The sequence below is a fragment of the Mustela nivalis genome (assembly GCF_964662115.1).
Source record: "Mustela nivalis genome assembly, chromosome: 6".
Taxonomy (NCBI): Eukaryota; Metazoa; Chordata; class Mammalia; order Carnivora; family Mustelidae; genus Mustela; species Mustela nivalis.
The window spans coordinates 5,237,314-5,259,521 of NC_139025.1; the positions used below are offsets into that span (position 1 = coordinate 5,237,314).

At 56.5% G+C, this 22,208-nt stretch overlaps 1 protein-coding gene across 9 annotated transcripts in view; it reads right to left on the minus strand.

The window, feature by feature from the left end:
* Positions 1-317: 317 nt before the first annotated feature.
* LOC309868144 (uncharacterized protein) overlaps positions 318-22,208 on the minus strand; it is a 33,280-nt gene continuing 11,389 nt past the window's right edge. For 4 of the 9 annotated variants that reach the window (XR_014313523.1, XM_082737591.1, XM_082737592.1 and 1 more), the window contains 2 exons: positions 14,651-14,726; positions 318-681 (listed from right to left, as the gene is read on the minus strand). Coding sequence is in view for 7 of the 9 variants with exons in the window: in XM_082737591.1 (XP_082593717.1) it covers positions 530-681; positions 14,651-14,726 (228 nt within the window). In the remaining 2 variants the exon portion in view is untranslated. Of the gene's footprint in view, positions 682-5,513; positions 7,415-10,594; positions 14,302-14,650; positions 14,727-22,208 lie in introns of those variants that run through there. The other 5 variants (XM_082737595.1, XM_082737596.1, XM_082737594.1 and 2 more) reach the window with 3 other exon arrangements.

Below are 22,208 nucleotides of genomic sequence, written 5' to 3' on the forward strand. Positions count from 1 at the left end.
CGCCAGAGAAGGGGAGGAAGAGCTGCAGCCTGAGGGCGGCCCCCCTGGGGCTCTAGGGACCCCAAAACTGCGCTCCACTCCGACTTCCTCCACTTCCCAGCTACATTCCTTTCTGGAAAGGAAACTGGCATCCCATAAACCATTAGAAGGAGGGGGACCCACCCGAGTTAGTGCACCCCAACACACATCAGCCACAGGAGGTCAGCATGGGATCCCCCGCCCTCCCCGCCCGCCACACACCCTGGGGGGGAAAGCACCCCAGCCAGACAGGACCCCCGACAGTCCCCCCCTCATATTAGTAGCACACCCATCACTGCTGTTGTTAAGGCAAGAAACACATTTATTGAGAGCACAATAGGGTGTGCCAAGCCCCAGGTCAGGCGCTTTCAAACCACATGGCTCGCTCCTCACAACAACCCTGTGAGGTAGGTGTCCTCAGGTGTGGGCCAGTGAACGCTCCGCGGTTCCCCCAAGTCTCAGGGCTCCTGAGGGGTGGGCAGGGGTCCAGCCCACGTGTCTGAGCCTCAGATCAGTGAAGTCCATCAGTCAGAGGACGGGTGGCTACGCAAGGAGAGGCCAGGAGGGCTTGCCCCTCCTCGCAGGGGGCGGCCCTGGTCCAGAGTCTTTGGGTCCGGCCTGTCCCGCGGGAACGTGTGCAGGGTGTCCCTGTGGCTGCGGAGGCTGAGAGAGACACAGGTGCAGATGAAGGGGCCCGCTCCCCGTCTCACTGGCTGACAAGAGTTCTCATGCAGACAGGCAGGCCGGGGGACGAGGAGAGCAGAGCAGCCCCCGGGACTGGGCGCCAATGGACAACACAGGGAGAGGCCCCCGGCTCCCCGCAGCACCCAGGAACCTGCTCCAGCCCCGTCTAGCTAGTGCCCCTCCATCTCTGGGCCCCCCCACCCGCAGAGACTTCCAGAAGCATAGCCTTAGGACCTGATACCTTCCTGCACCCGTGACCTCTGCAGGTCCTTACCTCACCACCCCCCGATTCCAGATCACTTGGCCTTTCTGAACACCACCCAGCTCTCCTGCCCAAACCACTGCCAACTAAACTTGGATATTCTCTAAAATATCAGCCTGTCCCTCCTCTGGGGGTTCCTGGAAGTTCTCCCTGATCCCACCTCCCCCACCCACGCCACCCCCTGAAACCTTGTTAAATCTCTGTATTTAAAAGCCAACCCTTCCCTCCCTCCCGACCTCCCAGAGCCAGCCGGGTGCTTCCCTGACGTCCTCCACACCACACACCAGTCACTCGGGTCGCCACGGTTCTGGGGAGCACAGGGCTTCGGTGACCAGTGCCCACAGGCCACAGGGCACTGTGGTCAGACCCAGGGCCCACCGGAGAACAAGGGATGAGGCCTCCGGTGTGCCAGGTAACAAAGCATTTATTTTCACAGAAACAATGTCATTGAATCCCACAGTAACCGTGCCAGGGAAATGTGACTATTTCCAGGATACAAGGGAGCAAAAATCAGCCACGCCCAAAAGTGGCCTCGAACCCAGGCCTTGATTCTCGGAACCAGCATACAGGATGCAGCAAGGCGCACTCTGCACTCGGGGCTCACCGGCGTCCTCTGAGCGGATTCTATTGTTCCGTACCCATTCTACAGGTGGGAAAACCAAGACTCGGGGTACCAGTGACCTGCGCAAGGCCACCACGCTGGCAAGCGGTGGCGCCAGGACCAGAATTCAAAAGAGCAAAACTTAGAGAGTCCTGTCCCTCAACCTGTGCCCAGGCACCGTGCTTTAGGGGGTGAGAGCAGATGAAAGGAACCTAGGTCTGGAGTCCAATCCCCCCTTGCTTTGGGGGTGCCTACAGCTGCATCTCAGACTTGGCCCATGCCTTACAGGTTGTCACCCACAGTGGGAACAAAGACATCTCAGGGGGACACGTCCACAGTCCCAGGGAGGGTGTGGGCAGGACCAGGGCCTCCCTTGGCCTGGGCGATACCCAGTGCCACATTTCCAGAAACACCTGGTTCACAGCACAAACGAAGTTTTATTCTAGACATAAATACATCCAAAAATGTGCAGAAGACAGACATCTCCATCGGGAGGAACCCTCCTCTGGGCTGTACCTTCCCCGGGCAGTGCGGGGGAGACCCCCACCACACGTGGAGACCCTCGGGATTTGCCCTGAAGAGTCTTTGCCAAGAAAACACACTTTCCCCCTAAAGAAACAGTGTGGACTCGACTCGCCTGTTAGCTGTCAATTCAGTTCTTCCCGCCCAGGAAAAACCCTGCCTCATCAGTCCGTGAGCATCTATTAGGCGCCTACTAGTGCCTTGAATGGTCAGAGAAGCACAGATCTCACCTGCCCCCAGGAAATGGGGACCCAGTCCTGCCCGTTTCTAGGGGTGGTTGGAATATCAACAATGGGTCACACAAAGGCCTAAGCTTCCAGGAGCCCTAGGCCCATTGGGGAGCAGACACCTGCACACAGAGTCCCCTGGGAGGAGGGCCCTACCTACCTGTCCCTCCCATGGGGTCCCTCAGGAGCCTGGAGGCAGGGCCCCCCCCCCACCCCGCCCTGCTCAAACATGTTCTCAAGGATGTGGGATGTCCACGGGCCAGATGGCAAGAACGACCCAGCGCGAGCCCCCACAGCGAAGCCCAAGGGAGGGGAGGGGAGGGGAGCTGGTGCTGGTGCCCCCGGCGGCAGGTGCAGGTCTGGCATGAGGCCAGACCTCACAGTCAAAGGCTAACAGAAGAGGCGCCTGGGTGGCTCAGTGGGTTAAAGCCTCTGCCTTTGGCTCAGGACACGATCTCAGGGTCCTGGGATCGAGCCCCTCATCAGGCTCTCTGCTCAGCAGGGAGCCTGCTTCCTCCTCTCTCTGCCTGCCTCTCTGCCTAGTTCTGTCTGTCTGTCAAATAAATAAATAAAATCTTAAAAAAAAAAACGCTAACAGAAGTGGCCCGGTGGCCAGCTGCGAGGGCCATCAAGAATGGCCCGGTCCTGCCCACCGAGGCTGTGCAAGCAGGAGGCAGAAAGAGAGAGGGACCAGGGAGGCTTCTGCTGGGGGAGGGCGGGGCAGGAGAGAGGCTGAGGTGCAGAACTCCAACCCACCCGGGGCGGCAGAACGCTGCTCCCCTCATGCAGTAGACAAGCACCGGGCGAGAAACTCAGGGGTCTCCTGAGATAACCCTCCGCCCCAAAATGACTCCTAATACCTCATTTAATGCAGCCAAGCTTCCAAGTCCCACTTGGAGCCAACCGAGCTCTGGAACACAATTGACCCCTGCCAGGGGTCAAGAACACGCGGGCCAGCAGAGGCTGGCCTCAGTCACTGGGAGAGCTTGGCTGCCAGGGTCAAAGGGCACTGTTCAGCCTGGCTCTGATCCCCCGCTGTCTCTGATCTCAGCTCCCTCATCCAGAAACTGGGCCCACACCCCAGTCAAGCAGGAAGCTTGTGGGGTGGCACGGCTAACAGCCCCGCCCCCAGACCAGACGGCAGACTGACTTCTCCACCTTCCAGCCAGAGAAAGAGGGAAGGGGGGGGTGTGAGGAAATAAGGAACACAAGCCTTTCCCCCGCAGGGCAGAAGAAGATGTCCCTCTTCCTGCCTGGCAGACTCGACCTTGGGCACACACAGACGTCTGCAGAAGACGCCCCAGACATGGAGTCGACAGGTACAGCAAAGCCCCAAGCAGTCCTCCCCAGGCAGCAACAACCTCCATGTGAGAAGCCGCAGCCAGGATGGAAAGTGGGACGAGGGGGAGGCTCCAAGGCAGGAAAAAAGCCGTCACTCATTCATCAAACCAGTATTCACCCTGGGCCAGCTCGCTAACTGCTTGCAGACCAGACCACTCAGCCTCTGTCTTACACGTTCCTTTGACTGCTGAAACACAACCAGCAAAGGTTCGGAACTTTCCAGACAACCCTCAGCATTCGACCATTCCCAAAGACAGCCAGAGTTGGATCAGCTCTGTTGGAATGGACCTAGCCCCTGGCCTCACAACCACCCAGTGGAAGGAGCTTTCTGGTGACCCAGCAGAGAAAAGGAGACCGAGGGTCAGAGAGGAGAAGTGACTCGCTCAGCCCTGCCCAGTTCGCTAGGTGCCCCCCCACCACACGGGGGTCTGCCAGGTTCTAATTCGTAACACAGAACACAGACGGCTGAAGTTTCATCACACGGCACCCCAAACGAGAATCCTGGTTTTCCGACAACACACGTCATACAGAAGTCCGTAAGATACAATACAACAATTGTTAACAGGTTAATCAGGAGTGAAATAGAAGCTCTTAGGAAGGGTTTTAACATCTGCCGCTGGCATTTGGTTACAGTTTGTGGTTTGGCCATTCACCCATGCGTCCAGTCAACAAAAATGGAAGGTGACCCCTACCACTGGCTTGGTACTGTGTTAGGCACCCGGGCTGCTGGCATTTGAGCCCAAATGTTGGTAAATGAGAGAGGGGACGTTGCAGTGTCTTTGATGGCCGGTACCTAATATATTTCGGTGGGCAGTAGCCAGGCGGGGCAGGGAGGCAGGCCTTGCTAAGGAGAGATCTCTTACGGAAGGAGGGATGTGTGTTAAGTGCCGCCCACAGGCCAGACGCAGCGGTAGGCTAGACCCAGTGGGTGCTTCCAACCTTTTAAAGAGGCGAGCGTGAACGCGTACCCCAGGGGGGCAAAGGTGTTGCCCAAAGAGGCCCCCATCCCCCTGACATAAAGGTCCCTGCCAGAATGACTTCTGTCTAACCCACGACATCACGCCAACGTAGCACCCCATCCCACGATGCCCGCTGTCCGTCTGGCAGAGCGATTTCCTGCTAACCTGCTGAGTCAGGCTACCCCCTCCTCGGCCCGCCATCCACCCCCAGCAGCCCCCCGGGGGCACGCACACCGCCTGGTCAGAAACCCAGTTCAAAGCCTTGGTTACAAGAATCCTCACAACAGCCCTGCGAGGTGGGTGCCATTGTCCCCCCAGAAGACAGACTCAAGTTGTCACGGTCAGTTTAAACCACACACGTTTGTCCAGCTCCGGGGTCCTGGCTTTGCCCACTACGCCCTCTCTCCAATGCAATGAATAAACCGCAGAATTCTAAGCAGAGGCCCCAAGACTTCTGCCTTGTTCCATACGGGCAGCAGTGAGCTAAAGGGGGCTGGGGTCCCCCCCAGCCGGGGACCCGCGTCAACACTCTGGGCCATGTCCAGGTTTGCGAAGCACCGCGTGTGTTGGATGCCCAGGTCCGCCAACAGATCATTCCAAGCAGACCCCCGCACGGGGCATGAACCCGGTCACCTCCGTGTGCAATCATCTCTCCCAATTTTCTCTAAATAGAACCCACCATTAACTAATTTCGAAAGGGACAGGAATGGCTCTAGGATCACCACCGGGCAAGACCAGGGTTCTTAATGACTTAAAAGCCAGCTCACAGCCAGAAGCAGCCGTCCATCTCAGACCCCCTAGCCGTCACTCCGGCCTCTTAAGGACACAGGTTATGATTTCTGAACACCTGGGGACACACTTTGCTGATTACCAATCAACCTAGTTTTGTAAGGAACAGAGTCAGGGAGGGCAATCAAGCTTCCCATGGAACTTGGGTCTTGAAGTTGGGGGATGAGCCAAGGGTCAAGCCTTGTGCTGACACCAAGACGCGGCCCCTTGCAGACGGGCTCGTCTTTTATCCCAGAAGATCATCGGGATGAGTCCCTGGGAGCCAGCTCCAGTACAGCACCAGCTAACTTGAAAAAATGGGGTGTGGACTGTGAAGGAATGAAGTGATGAAGGAATGAAGGGGTGAGTTACAACCACTGCCATCTGGTGGAGAAGCAGGAGGCTGAAAGCAAAGCTCGTGGCAGGGACCATGCACCAGGCAGGGCGGCCTGGGGAGGACTCCTCCGCTCACCAGCGGGGGGCCCTCTCGGACCCCGGCCCCGGATCCGCCGCGGTGGGTGATGCCTGGAAAAGCGCCATGGGGACAGAAAGCCGTGTGGGTGACGGTGGCAGATGAGTCCAGCTGGGACGTGCTCAGAGCAGAGACCCCGGAGGAGAAAGCTCTAATAAGGGTGTTTCGCTTCATGACCACAGCCCATGGCGCTGCACAGCCCGCCCAAGATGAAAAGGCTTGCTTTCAGGGAAGGGAGAGGCCCAAGCACCAGGTCAAGAAATGGAGGCCAAGTGCGCAGATGAATGGACGGATGGGTTAAATCAACGCTGGCAGTCACCGCTGGCCTCCCAAGCCTCGACGCTGGGACAGACAGGTGCGTGACTCATTCTGACGCAGGCAAACAGCGCTCAGTGCTGTAGTAGAGGGCTCGGTAGGAAGCAGCAGGGCACGTTCTGGAAGGGAGGGCAAGCCCTCCGTGGGTGACATACCCTCCCCAAATGGTCTCGATGGCCTTTGAGCCCAGGTTAGTATGTGGTGGGGCACGAGCAGAAACCCAAGAAGACTATGGGGTCCAACCTGCTCCTTGGATCACAGAATTTAATCGCCCCGTTGAAGAAAACCTGAATCCCAATCCAGTATGTCCCATCCGTCTAAGGACTCAGGGGCATTTGCTGACACATCACAGGACACTGGGAATGCTAAGGACAGCAGATGGCCCCTCCTGATTCCCTACGAGGGGGTAAATGACAGTCCAGGGGGCTGGCTCCCTCAACAGGAAACAGGGCTGGGTGTCAGGGCTGGTGGGAAGTCACCAGCTCATGGCCCGAGATGCTGGGCATGGTTCTCTGGACCTCGGAGGATCAAAGAGCTATTCCTGTCCCATGAGCGTTCCAGAGGGTGCGGTATAGTTTGTAAGTCATAAATGCATGAACCCACCCAGGGGATGCGATCTTAAATGTTGTCAGGCTGCCAAATGGAAAATGTCCCCACCCCCCATCTCCAGGAAGAAGCATCCTTCCAAGACCATCTAGACCCACCCCACACCTGCTATGTGAATCCCCTTTAAACTACCCCCATCAAGGGTCTGCCCAGCCTGCCCCCTGAATGCCTTCAGTGACAGAGGGCTCACTACAGCCCCTCCCATCCGTCCTTGACCAGTCTCACCAGAAAGCCATGACCCAATGGACTTGGACAAACAGTTCACAGAAGAGAAAATACAATTGGTTAACAAGGATACGTGAAAATGCTCAACCTTCATTAGTAATCAAAGCAATGCAAGTTAAAATGACAGAAAAGCACTGTTTAACAAAGAGAAACTAGCAATATCTTAACAAAATGCTAATACATTGCTGGACATTGTAAAATGCTCTAGGCCCTCGGAAATCAGTCAACACGCACACAAACTCTCCTGCCTTTCACTCGAGCAGCCCGACCCCAGAAAAGCCAGTCACATTCAGCACTCACGCTTTCACCCATCCATCCACCACGCGGCATCCACACCATGGCGGGCACTGGGGGTACAAAGATCAATCTGGCAAGCTCCTCGCCCTTCAGGGGCTCACAGTCTAGCAGGAGAAACTGGCATGCCATGAAGCAATGGTCATTTCGGGGTGAAGGAAAGCAATTCGTTAAGAATGAGAGAGGATGTGCGCAAAGCCATTCGCCGTGGTGGGATTCAAAGCGTTAGGGGAAGAAACAAAAAGATGAGTTATACATCACAGTAGCAAGTAGGCATTGCAAATGATGACCTATAACCGCTCAATGGGACGCAACACAGCCAGGGAGGCGATGATTTTTTTTTTATGGAAAAAAGAAAAACGCTGATGACAAAAAACATTGCATGGAAAATGCAGGATATATGTGGTGAAGAAGGCGAGGTATAAAGGTTTCAAAACTGAATGCTTATTTAAAAAGAAAAAGGATGTCCATTTTTTTAAAAAAAAAGTATGCCCACAGACAAGAATGAGAAGGGGAAAGAGACAGCGGCATGACGTGGCAGGGTGATGGGTGACCTCCTGCTCTAGGTCATGTGCCATCCACACCGTTTACATTAGGAACACAAGGGGGGCCTTGGCCTGTCTGCCCCTGAGGCCCGGCCTCCGGCCTCCAGCCTCCAGCCTCTGGAAGGCCAGCCCTGGAGCTGAGCTTCCAGAGGAGGGAGTTGGGAGTCACAGAGGAGTCTAAGGGGGCAGGATTTGTGCACGGAGTGCATGCAAACGTCCAAGTCCAAGAGAGAAAATTGGCTCTCGTTTTAGTAAGTTAAAAGAAAGAAAAACACACTGAAGATGTGCCCTGATTAGAGGGGAGCACGGAGATCCCAACTCGGAGCTCGTGGGTGGGTCGGGAACGATGGAGGCCCCAAGGGAATCCCCACTCTGGCTCCTGCAGCCCCTGTTGGGGTGGGGGGCATCAGGGGGGAAGCCCTGTCCTGAATCTCAGCACCCCAGAAGTGGAGACCCTTAGAACATCAGATTTAAAACTCTAAAGGGCCAAAGATTCTGAGGGTCCTGACCTGACACCCCTCACGCCTTCTGCATTCCCAAGAACAGACAATCGCCTGGATCCCAAACCACACACCCATCAGGGCACCCGCGGGTCTCCCTGGAGCTTCTCCCACTGGCTCATTTCCAGCCCCTGGAACCCCTCCACAGCCCCTCTGACACGGGGAGAAGGCTCCCCCAGAGGTCTGTTCCTCTTCCTCTGCCTCCTCCAGGCGTTTGGCTGTGGCCTCCTCCTCCCTGCACACCCAACATTTTAAAGCCTTCCTGCACCTCAACTGACTTCAAATAACCACAGAAAGGTTCCCCTGCCCTGCCCCACCCTAGTGCACATGGTGACATGTGGGCTGGTCAGGGAAGCTCTTTGGGGGGGGGGGTCCCTGGTTTAGCAGGTGCCTCAGGCTTCCTGAGCGCAGGCCCCCAGGCTTCCCGCCAATTAAGGCAGAGCCCAGAGCCCCCGGATTCCTGAGCCCTGCAGCCCCAGCATTAGGCCCACGTGGCCCTGCTCCCATGGCCCAGACATGTGGTCCTGGAGGCACAAAAGGTAGCTCCAGGCGCATGAATGCCATCCTCCATTCCGGGCCACCCGAGAGGCGTGGAAGTCACCCCAGTCCCCCTCACTCCCTCCTCACGTCCTATCTCGAACTCTACAGCTATGAATCCTGAGCCCCCCTGCACTGCCCCTAGTGAACACCTTCAGCATGGCTCCCCCCCACCCAGCAGCAGTACCCCCACCCCGGCGCCTGCTCCCACCCAGTGGCCCGAGCCACTGCAGGCGTTAGCCCCGCCCTCGCCCCGCCCCTCTGGTGTCCCCGTGCTCCCTGCCCGGCACCTAGGCGGTACCTCCTGCTCAGGGCACTTGTCACAAATCCAATTTTGGTTTCACGTCCCGAAGGGACACTGAGGTCAACAGGGACTTGGGTTGTAGTTTTCGCAGACAAACAGGCACGTAACACACAACTGCACAAATCCTGTCCACTACAGAGAGAGAGGAGACCGGACAGACCCCGGAGGCCCCGGGGTCAGAGATGTCAGTACACAAGACCTTCCCGACCTGCCGGGGGCCCCGAGGGCAGGTCAGGAGGAGAGAGGACAACCCCAACGCACACCCCAACGCAATCGCTGCCCAATACAGAAGACATCAGAGAACAGGGGAGAAGACAGGGAGGCCTTGAAACGGGCTCTGGGGATGCCATGTCAAGGGGCCGGGATCCCGGGACCACATCTGCACCCCGGGCCGAGGCGCACCTGCCCCGCACTGAGAAAGGCAAGCGGCCACCGCGAGACCAGGCTGGAGGGCGCGTGGGTACCTTCCAGAAGGTTTCATGAACAAGGTTTCTGGTGACCCGTCCCTGGGCGCCTGGGTCCCGAGGCTCCTGGGTCAACCTCCGCAGGCGCTCCTGGCCCGGGACGCCTCCTGCCCCCCCCCCCCCCGCCCTACACCCCACTGCAGCCCAGGGGCGGCTCCAGGGCCTCCTGCTCCTTTGCCCTCTGCTGCCCCCTGGCGGGAAGAGCCTCGCTCACTGGTGACCCAGCCCAAGGAGGGGCTGAGACCCCCACCTGGCCTCCCACCCCTGGCTCACGCAGCCTTCTGCAAGGCCCCGGCCAGAGCCTGCCGCCTCCCCATGGCTACGGACAGGGCACTGCCCACAGGCGGGTGGGCGTCTGACCCCATGATTCATCCGAGCGGGAAGCTGAGGCCCCCCCAAGGTTACGGATGGGGACACGGAGGGTCGGAGGAAGGAGGGGAACCGGCCCGTGGGGCCAGGACATAGCCCAGCACTCCGTGGCGGGCCAAGTGCGCGCGCCCCTTCCTCTTTCCTTCTTCCTCCTCCTCCTCCCTCGTTCCTTCACGCCCCGCTTCCAGCTCCTCCTCTGCAGTCCTCCGCAGAGCGAGCCTTGGGTGTGCACACCCCACTTCACACCCCTTAGCTAGGTGCTCACCTCGCATTTCTCCCCCAATTCCTTTCTCTTATTGCTTCCCAAATCTCACCTTCCTGACTTTCCATCACTCCTGCCCGCAGGGAGATGAATCCAGCTCCCCCATCCCGGGTCCTCCTTTCCCTTCCTGGTCTCCTGAAAGAGCCCCCTGGGTGAGCCCCCTGGGTGAGCCCCCCACCCGGTGCACACCAAGCACCACGCCCCGCGCCCATCCGCCAGCTCCCTTCCCGGCCCGGAGCCAGCGACTACACGCAGGTATTTATTCTCTCCTCTCCGGCCGCCGCTGCATCTATTTCGTGGAGGTGCGAGAAGGCACCTGCTCTGAGGGGAGTAACGCATTCATCTATTTAAGGAGCGTGTCCATGAACTAATTATATATAATCGCTCGTCACACAAGCTCTCCCAACTCTCCACTGGTCACTGTGGTTGTTTTCACGTTTATTATCTTCCATTTTTGGTCTTTTGCTTCTTTTTCCACTCCCTCCACTTCTCTTGTTCTAGAAACAGGGACTGATCAATCTCATGGACCTTGAGGACTGAGGAGCTCATGGCTAATCCTAACAGACCCTGCTCTTTCGGACACACCGGCCGTGACCGTCTCCGGAGTCCTCCCCTCTGCCTCGGCTCTCCTCCCCTCCCTTCCCCTCTGCGGCTGGGTCCCTGGGTCTTTTTGCTCTTGGGGGGGCGGGGGAAGTGCTCAGGTGCCCAGAGTCAGATGAGTGACAGTCCCAAGGGCAGTGCTCTCCTGGTAGTCCCTGGCATCTAATTCAGTCATCCCTGGGTCCATTCATTCTTTCTGTCACCCTTTAATTTCAATATTTATTCTTTTATTTATGGACCTCAGGTGCACAGAATTGGATTAGCCGTCATCTGTGACGCCTGGAGCCTTCGCAGCGCCCGTGGACCTGAGGCTTCCTTTTGTTCATTCATTCCTCGCCCTGGTGATTCGGATCAGGATTTACTTCCCTGTCTCCAGAGCCCAGTTTTGAATCAGTCGTAACTCCGGGCTCACGCCGTCTGCTCGTGGTCTTCCCCTGTGTGGGCCTCTGTCTCTCGTGGGTCGTGGGTCAGTCTCTTTATGGACGGTCACGTTTTTATCATTTATATAACTCTGGGGCCCCAGATCTGAATGAATGTGGACGATCAGTGCTAAGCCAGTTCCCTCTCCTAGACTTCATTGTTTGACCTATTGATTTATTACTTTTCATAGTTGTTTTTTTTTTTTTAATTTTAACTTGTTCCCCTTCTTGATTGTTTTGTTTTGTTTTCCTCCCACTGTTTCAATCCTTCTCACCCCCTTTCACTCTGCTGGAAATCAGACACCTTCCTCACTGGGCTGAGAAAACATCAACCTGTTTTCTCTTCGGCCCCTTCCCTGGAGCGCCCACGTATCCCTCCAGGCCTTCTCCGTAGTTACGCAACTACACTTTTGCCCCTAGAGTCAGGAGTGTCTACACAGAACTGCGTACCGGCTCATCGACTGCCCACTGCCCGCCCCAACCCCAGCCCATCCTCCTGCGTCTCTCTGCCTCTCTCCTTTCTCGCGTTCCTTCGCTCTCTGAGACTCAGTCGCGCAGACCCCTGAATCCTGATGCCTCCTGCAAATGGCCGTCCCTGACCTCTGAGGCTCCGTGGCTCCTTCCTTCCGACCATTCTCCCTTCCTGTTCTTTTTCTTTATCAGCTACTTGTTCCACCAGTAATGGATGTGAGCGCTCGGACCTATGACTGTCCATGGTTCGAGCCCACCCCCTCCCACGGATCTCGCCCTGGCCCCATCTCTCTGGGTGGTTGCCAGCCACCCTCAGAGCGGTCCTTCCCTCCAATGCCAGCTTTGCTCCCCCCTCCACTTGCCTGCCTTCCTTCTCCAGGGGCTCCGGGGCCCCGATGAGATTCATGAAGGACAACCCTGCTGCCCCCGTTCCCGGCTCCCCTTCACTCTGCCCCCTCGCCTTCTCTGGGTCCTGAGTTACTTGCTGATTTACAGACGTCTTACTTGGGACAGCACCCTGGCTTGTGGCACCCGACTCACTCTAACTTCTGCTGCGTGACAGCCCTGCACCCCGAGTCCCACCGCCGCCTCCCCGCGGGAGTGTGCGCCCATTCCTGGACTTCGGGGACCTGCTCCTTCTCCTTCTATGCTTGATTTTAATTTGGATATTTTACTTTATTCTCCCTTGCATCCTTTCCCGGGACAGACTCCGCCCCCAGGACTGGGGGACACCACAAGCCCCTGCACCACGCTCCCATCCGGGTGTAGGAGTTTCCACCAGTCACTCTCTCTTCTTGGCTTTCTTTCATTTCGGTATCTACTCATTTACGTGTGCCGGGAGTTAGAAAACTTCTGGTAAAAGTTAACTCACTTCTTTGGTGTCCTGGGTCCTCTCTCTTTCTCTCTATTTTTTTCTTTTTTAACCTATTCTTCAGACTCCTGGCTGCTGATTTATCTATCTCTGCCAGGAGGCCCCCTGCACACTTGCTGTAGCGCCTGGTCTGCGATCACCGATGTACTCCTCCTTACATACTCGTGCATGCCCTAATTTAAGAAAACACTAGTTCTCCCATTCATTTACTGTTTACTTTTAGCGGTGTTCTCTCCCCCCACGACTGCCTGCTCCCTCACCGCCCCCCCATACCTGTTTCATTTTCATGGGACCCCCCCCCCTCATTCTCACCAGGGCTGGGGCAATCCTTTCAGTGACCTTCTCCTTGGGCTCTTTCATTTTAATTGTGCTTTGACACACCAAAAGCCACGTACAGGACCCCAGTGAGACCGGAGGGAAGCGCGCACCATGAACCTGTCATCGAGATCCTTGTCCTAAACCTACCCATCACCTCCAGAAGCTTCTTCCTGCCTGGAAGGATCGTTATCATCGCCATCATTCCTGATCAGAGCACTTCACAGAAGATCTAGCCTCCTAGAGGGTGTGTAAGTGCATGACACGGCCCTGTGGCTACTGGCTTCTGCGTCTCCACCCCTGGGTCCTCGGCTCTACTGTTTACATCTTATTGTTTTCCTGGTAAACTTCAGTGACTGTCTATTTGCCTCACACCTCTCGTGTGATGACCCACCTAGACCCACACCATGTCTGGGTCTGTGGTGACTGGGTGTCGGCTGGCGAGTGGCTCTCTTTACACACTGACTACACACTTCACTGACTCAGAGATCAACGGCCTTCGTGTCACACAGGATCTCGGTCACGGCACTCCCCCCCCCCCCCCCGGCTTGCTCCCTTCTTTACCTGGTTATGTGTTCATCCACTCCTCCCTGCTTTCACTCATCCAGCCACGGGCCCTTATGTGGATCAGGTAACAGATACCCGTGAAATGACCTCCCAGTAAGAAAAACAGAACACCCACCGTATCTCAGACCCTCCTGCTTTGCTCCCACCAAGCTGACCACCGAGGCACAAGCCACAGTCCCTAACACATACACATGGCAGATGTAGGCACAGGCAGAGTCAAGGTTAGTGCAGCCGGCCTGCCCCCCACCCCCACCACCGCCCCCAGGGCTCACACGTCCTAGACCAACTGGGACAGATATATAATTAGGGCCAGCTTCCCCAGAACCCCTTGGCAGGGCAGACGCATCCCCCCCTGGACCCCAGTGAATGGCCATCCCCATGAGAAACCTGTTTCAAGACCCCAGAGTACACAGAGACACACACACACACGTTGTACACAGTCTCCCCAGCGGGAAACAACAGACATGGCGTTCATTTCTAAATAGACGGCTTTGTCTGTAGCAATATGAAAATATTTTGGCCTTTCAAGGCAAATACAAAAGAAACTACCCATTACCATTGCTGAGTGTCTCAGTCCCAAACAATAAAGAACTTGAAGAGGTTTAGCCGGAAACTTTGAAGACAGAAAATCTGCCCATTCTGTTTTCCAGACATTTCAAGGGGGTGAGCGAAGGTCATTGGAGCTGGAAGCCCGTTTGAGAGGCTGGTCCCTCGGCCTGCGTTTTTTCCTCGGCCCTTTGAAGGGCCCCCCAGCTCACAAGGGCACTTCCATCCTAGTCTGCCCTGGGGCACAAGAGCCAAAGGGACACTCAATAATGAAAGGCCATTCATGGAGAGGAGCTAGAGAGAAGGAATTCTTTGGGGGTCCGGCACTCGAAGCCGCCTATAGAATTCTTTTGCCACAGAGACAACACAAGGAGGCTGGGGGTCCTGCCTTACAACACAAGCCCCCCCCTCAAGGTCTGCGATCAGTTTGCCTCACTGGGCACCCACCTCCCCGTGAGCGGCCCCTTGGCCAGCGCTCACCAGGCCCCACCCACCCAGGCCTCGCCTGGCCATGTGCTCTGGGCAGCAGCCCCCCCACCCTCAGTGACGAGCCCACAGATGTGTCCCCCACACCCCAGCAACTTACGATTTGAACGCCGGAGGGTGCTGGGTGGCACGTGAAGGTCTCTCCTTCTGTGGAGGATTCCGGATGGGGTCTTCAGCTGGAATCAGAGCGTGCAGGGTCACTGGTTGGAAACTCACCCAACTAAAGCAGGGACTCCCCAACTCCCCAGCAAGCTGGGAACTGGTGAAGTCAAGCATTTCTCTTTTCCGTACACGCTCGCGGGCCCACTCACCTACCAAGCTCCCCACCCCAGCCTCAGCGGCGGCAGAGTGGACGAACACAGGCCCAGAGGCAGGGATGCGACTCCTGACCCAAGAGCCCTTGGCTTAGTGCGACGCATGGAACTAGGTGCCAAAGACTTAGCGCGCGAGTGACAGCTGATCTGAACACCAAAAGGGTGCAGAGCAGACTCCCTGGAAGGGCATCCCACCATGGAGGAAGAGCAGCGCTGAGACATAGCGTGTCCTCGGGCCGAAGTCGACAGGGCAGGGCGTGAACGTGGGTAGGACTAGAGCAGCAGGCTGGGGACCACAGGCTGTGGAGTCTTGAATGGACAGTGTGTCCTCAAACTGGGGCACACAGTCAGGGGACAGAAGACCGTGGTGCCTGCAGAGATGCCTCCTCTTTAATGATTACATGCACCTTTCAGTCAGCACCGTGACAAGCTGCGTCCAGGCACATCAAACCTTATGTTTCAAGCATTTGCCTTAAAGTTAAAAAAAAAAAAAAAAAAATTGAGTTCAGTAACAGAAATTGCTTCAGGGGCGCCTGGGTGGCTCAGTGGGTTAAAGCCTCTGCCTTCAGCTCAGGTCATGATCCCAAGGTCCTGGGATCAAGCCCCACCTAGGGCTCTCTGCTCAGCAGGGAGCCTGCTTCCTCCTCTCTCTGCCTGCCTCTCTGCCTACTTGTGATCTCTGTCTGTCAAATAAATAAATAAAATCTTTAAAAAAAAGAAAAAAAGTTACTACAGATCTGTCAAAACACACCAACGGTCCGAGAGGTAAGAGGGAACCCAAAGAATGGCGTTGGAACCCAGCAATGGAACCCAGCAACGTATCGACGACTGGCCGACCAGTTAATCATGTGCCACACAACGCCAGCTGTTCCAGCTGTCAGTGACAGGAAAACCCGGGGACGGGGACAGGTATAGGAATGCTCTGTACCTGGCCATTCACTTTTTCTATAAACCTGAGGCTGCTCAGGAAAAGGAAAAAAAAAAATCTATTTGTTAAAACAACACAAAACAAAACAGATTTTTCTAAGTGAGTTGACTTTAAACACACGTGCCGTCGAGTCTAGGGAGGGTGAGTAGCCCCAGCCGGAGGGCAGTCAGCCCGATGAAGTCTCTACAGCTGTGAGGTGTGGGGAGGGCGCAGCCAGAGGTGGGGCCAGAGAGCCCGAAGGCAGGGAGCTCCAAGGTAGGGAGGCGGCCCTGTGCGGCTCCCCCTGCCCTGCCGTAAGCCCTGTGGGGTGCCCTCCATTGTCTACACCTCCCCAAGACTTAGCCGGGACACCGCGGGGTACCCCTCTTGCTTCTAAATCCTCCTAAAATTTCCTTCCCCGGCCTCGAGCTTCCCAAACCCTGTTTTCCCCTAATCAGTTGATTTTATAACCAAAAAAACAAAAGTCACTAAAAAATAAATAAATGTTAACCGAAGAGTCGTAAGCTGGTAGACAGCCAAAGACAGACCCTGGTGATACACCAGCCCTGGCCCCCTACCTGGAGCTGGAGACCACCTTAGCTCTGTTTCCAGCCCTCCCTGGGAGGCTGCGAGCACCTGGGGTGGCCCTCTGCTCGCGATCACAGTCCCAAGGGGACACTGGGACTCCAGACCCTGAACACATAGCCAGACCCTCCTCTCCCCCAGCACTGCCAATTCCCGTGGGAACAAGGGGTAGGAGTGGGGGTGGGGGGAGGAGTACTTTGGTGTGTTTAATAGGACCAAGGAAATCAGGTCGCTTGGGGCATCTGTATTTTTTCTCCTGCTTCTGCCCCCGGGGCTCCATGAGTGCCCACCCCCACCCCCAGAGCGCCTGACAGCCCTGGATTAACTCTGAGGCAGACCCAGGCTGCCTGCAAAGACATGGCGCTGGCCAAGTCAGACCCTGAGTTCAAAGCTGTGTGCAGCACAGCCCTGGGTCTGCCGGGATCGAAGATAACAGAGCGTGGGGCTGGAAGGGTAACAGATGTGGCAGGGAAGCCACAGGGATGAGTCACTGTCTGGAGCCCAAGGAAGACACAAGGTTTCCTTATGAGGTCCAGAGACACCACGGCCACCAGCATTTGATCTCATCTCCTAAATGCCTGCCCTGAGCTCCTGATCCAGGAAGCCCTGGTGGACATCCCAGAAATATCCCAGTGGCTTCCCGGGATTAGCCAAGTCTAGCTCCGGGGGTGCCTGCAGGGCTCAGACGGTTCAGCATCTGCCTTGGGCTCTGGTCATGATCCTGGGGCCCTGGGATCAAGCCCCGCATCAGGCTCCCCGCTCAGCGGGAAGCCTACTTCTCCCTCCGCCCCTCCTCCCCACTTGTGTTTCCTCACTCTCAAATAAATAAAATATTTTTTTAAAAAGAAAAGAAAAATCTAACTCCTCATATCAAGATTTTAAAAGCGGCCAGCGGCCCTTTTCCAGTGGCCGACAGGACCTAACGGTCTGGCACGGCACGCCTTTGATACAAAGAACTTATGGATGTTTAGAGCAGGGAGAGACACAAAAGGATTATTTTCAATCAAACGGTGATTTCCAGAACTAGAGCCCGTAGTTTATACAAATAATCAGCCTCGCCTCAGATCTCAGGCTTCCTACCTGTTGAGTGAAGACCGCCCTCCCACAACTTCCCTTACAGACGCAGGCTCTTCGCAAAACTAATTTCCTGTACCTTTGTGAAGACCGGGGGCCTGGACATTACGGACCCATTTATGAAAATGGGAGCGGTAATTGGGACATCTTTTGAAATCATGTCCCCTCTCTCGCCGGCCCCCGTCAGCCCTCTAATTTCCCTTGGCCGGACCACGGAGGATGTTTACATATGCCTGTTCCTGGAACCCGCTTTCTGCTACAGGAGTGGGCAATTAGAGAGAATTAGGGCCTATTTGGTGTATGTTTACGGTTTATGGCTAGAGTGGTGGAGGCAGCCTCGGGAAAGACGGCCGCTCGTCTAATTGAGACTAGCGACTTCTCGATTCCTCATTTCTGCTCCCAGGTATTATATTAGCAACCAAGGTCACGAAACAAAGACCGCGGCCCACAGTGGCAATAACCAGGCACAGCATCGGCCCAGGGCTCCGGGGATTTATTTACCAGGCACAGGCGAAGCACAAAGGGCTACCTAAAGGCGGCTTCTAAGTTCGGTCAGGGACAGGCAGCTGGCACGGGCCTGGTTACTCAACACTATTCCAGAAGCTGCCATCCTGATGGCTTTTTCAGTTCTCAGCTCAGCGGGCGAGGGCACCGGCAAGAGGTGTTGCCCAGCGTCTCATGACCAAAGGGCACGGGCTGAGCCCCAGGGGTTGGCACGGCCAGCCGCATCCTCCTGGGACTGCCGCCACGGGGCCCGTCTCGTGGCACGCTGACCACTCCACAGCCCAGGAAAGTTTTCCAGGCCTGGCCAGCGGCCCACCCGTATGGAAAAAAATGCTCCATAAAATGCCATCCTGGCCCCAGAGTACACCGGCAAGCCCCTGGGAGTGAGCTTGGGGCGTGAGCGCTGTGGGGATCCTGTCCACGGAAAGCTGACCGTGGGGACTGACCCATGACTATGCTAGTCAAGCTGGTGGCTAGCAGCAGTGGGTTTCACACCCAGGGCCTGCTATCCGAGAAAGGGCACCAGCCCTCTCTACTCTCTGTGTCCTCTCTAAAGCAGAGGGGGGGGGGGCAGCAGGGCACCAGCGATCTCTGATCTCCTGACTTGCAAACCAACAACCAACCACAGAGGACCAACGAAGCACCTGGAAGGAACCTAGAGCTTCAGGGGCCTCAGCTGACAGTGATCCTGCATTGCCCCATGTTACAATGGGAAAACTGAGACCAGAAAGCTAGAGACAGGATCCAAAGTCACACCCAATGTTGGGGCTGAGCATGGGCTGGAACCAGGTCACCAAAAGACCGTATCCAGAACACCCACTCAGAACCTTCTCCACTGAACAAGTCACGGGTAGTGGGGGTGCGCCCTTCCTCCAGCCAAGAGGCGAGTGGGGGCCCTCTCTGGACACACCTTCCACCCACCGCCCCCTCTGTTGAAACAGGGCCCTTGCCTTTCCCAGACTGACATCCTATGCTCCTTCTGCCTTCGAGAATACAGAGTTGACAGGCTACTGCCCCATTCTACAGATGGGGAAACTGAGGCCCAGAAGCCGGCAGCAAGAGGCTCCGGCCAAGATTGAGACCAGGACTCCTTTCCTCTCATGGCTGGGATTTCTGCCTCAGTCACCCCAAAGGGGCCAGAGCCCTCAGGACAGTCGGGGGTCACACTGACACAAATTCTGCCCTCCATCTGACTGGATCCCCTTGCTCGATGCTGCCCCGGGCCTGTGAGCTGTGCCGAGCCCCGTCATCCTAAGTGTGGACACTGGCCCCCCATTCGTGACTGCCTCCAGCATCAGGTGGGCCCGGAGAATGGGGAGAAGGCAGGGGGCAGCGGGAGGGGAGGAGGAGCGGCCTGACCAGCTGGTAGACACGCGGTCAGCCTGCAGCCCCTCGGACCCTCCTCCCGGTCCCCTCCTTCCCACCCTGGAGTCCTGTGTCCCCAGCCCCATCTGTCCGTCCGGTGTTCTCTAAGGGCATCAGGCCCAGTTTGATCCAGTTCTGGTTTAGGGGCAGAGGCACAAGCAGTCTGCGTCCTGAGACACATGCAGAGAAGCCCCAGACCTGGGGGGCAGGAGCATGTCTGGGGTCGCGCTGGCGGGGCGACTGACTAACCGTGCCACTGTGCGGCCTCTCGGCTGCGTGGCGCGGCCCCCAAAACAGACACACACACACACACACACACACACGCACGCACACACAAGGAAGGGGCCACCACGGCCCCAGAGGGCACACACACACACACACACACACACACACACTCCAGTACAGGGAAGGTGACTGAGCTTTTCTCCTTTTCATCTGAAGAAAAGCCACCTTCTATTGAAAGAATGTATTCACAGGACCTGGGAAAACTCCTGTGCACTCAGCCCTCGATTATCCCCAGGTGGCTGTTCTCCGCGGGGGGCGCCCCCACATTCCTTTCTGCCTGTGCCTTTGTTCCGCCTCAAACGGCCCTGGGAGCTCCCAGGCTAAGAGTTTCCTCCTTAAGCCCCTGCCAGAGGCCCTATTCACTGCCCGAGAAGGAGGCAAAGGTGGTGGGCAGCCTTCCTCTCCCCCGACCCCCAGGCTGGGAGGACTTAAGAACTCTCCATCTGGATTGTTTTTAAGCCCAAAGAAATTGGAGAGCAATTAAGAGACCCGGGGCTACACCCCGCCCCAGCCTCCTCTCCCCTGATTAATTCCCCTCTCCCACCCGCATCCCGGGGGGAGGGGGCCCGCCGACCCCAGCCCCAGCTCCTCTGCACCTGCTCCGGCCCCAGACCCTCATGAGCCCGGGCCTCGGGGGAGGGGGCAGCTGAGAAGAGAGATCTTTCTGCAGACTTTCTCATCAGTCAGTTCCCAAAACCATGGCTAGAGCCGTGGTTTCCACTGTTTTCCACAGCGAAGACTGGGATATGGGACTACAGGACAAGCGTCTGAAGAAGGCGCTAGAAATTCCAGAATGTTTGGGCTCCTCAAAGATGGGTCTCTCACCCTGGCACAGTTGGGGAGCCCCCCCGCTCCGTACCTGCTTCCGCTTGGTCCAACTGAACTTGGGACCCCTCTCGCTGGTGCTGCTCTGTCCTGCTAGGGGGCAGGGCGCCGGGACCAGGGGGTTGGTGGGGAACACCTCTGGGGTCAGATCTCCCAACAGAGTCCCCAAGGGCTCTCTGAACTCTTTCCTAGCTCTGAAACACGGACTCATTTCACATGCCCCTGCAACACCCAGTCCCTCAGACTTCCCTAAAGAGCCTGGCTTCTCAAGCCACTCAGGACACAGGGCTGGTTCCCCTGGGAACCAGGCCCTTTAGAGAGAGCTGTCCCTCCTGCCCTGCCCACACTCGTGTCTCCCTTTCAAAACGGGAACCCCACACTCAAGATGACCTCGTTTGGAAAGATACAACTCTTTTCCGGAATTTTCCATCTGCTTACACCCTAGATGGGAGACCAGGCGATGCTTCCTTGTTCTCCCCTCTAGGAGAGAGGACGGGGGTTAAAGCCGTGGAGGGAAGGGGACCGCTCCCTCCCGGGATGGACTCACACTGTGTTAAACATGGGTTTTCTAAAAAGAAGGGGCCCCAGGACCGCAGGCCTTTCTCAATTCAGCTGACAATGCTGGTCTCGCCATCACCCACTGCCCTTTAACCCTTTGGAACCTTAATTTGTCTCTCTCCACACCCCCTTCTGTGGAAAGCCGCCTCCTTCTTTTCAAGGAAAAATTCATTAGCAAGCTCATTAAAGATGGGTCGATTTTTTTTTCTCTTTCTGGAAGTCAGATTGCTCATAAAAAACACATTGAAGTTACTTCATGTAAACGAATAAGAAACACATGCACCCCGTTGCCCGTAAGTCTTGCCAGGTTTTGACATTATTTGGAGAAATGTGCTTGGAAATGCATTCGGGGTTTGAATCACAAGTCAGGAGGCATGAGGTCGGGGGCCCCAAAAGCTGCAGGGAGCCCCCCCGCAAGCAACCTGCAGGTGGGAAGACGCGCGGCCGAGGGGGCACTCTGTGTCCTTCCAGGACTACAGAGGCTGAAATCTGTTCTAGGCTCCGTTTCCCACCCATTCAGGGGGACGCCAGTGGGATGGCACCGCCAGCTTCCAGACAAGACCACCAACTCCCCCACGTATCTGTGCCCTCCTCAGAGCATCCACTTAGAGGCAGGACAGAGAGACCCGCTCCCGCCACACTGACAGGGCCCTCTGCCCTCTGTCTAGCCTGTCTGGGACTCCAATCCATACCCAACTGCTCAAGGGTGGGCCAATCCCTCTACAAAAAGAACTTTCCCAAAAATGATCATTTCTTTCAACACTTAATAATGCCTGGAATGTTTGGCTGTGAGGCTGATTATTGATGATGTACTGTTTTAACTCCTTTAATTGAGAAGAATACTCGATCTAGTCTTTATTTTCTGCTTAATGACATGCAAAACGCAAAGTAACATGGGACACACACAAAAATGTGTTTTCTGCCTGAGACGGAACGTTCCCGAGTGTACCTGAGATACAGCCAGGCCCAAAGAGACACCACCCCACCCTGCTGGGGACGATGAGGGGCAGGGGCTGGCAAAGGCTGGGAGTGGGCTGGACACCTGCCTTCGCCGTGACTCCGCCCCTCAGCTCAGCCCACCTGGAGGGCCTGCTGAGATGTCCTTCCAGAAGAATCCAGAAACCATGGGCACTTGGCTCAAACTAGCTCTGTGGATCTGTCTGGGAAGCTCCAGATACAACACCCAACTCAACCCCCCCAGGGCCCCGCCCCCCGACCTGCACCCTGCCCTGTGTAAAGCT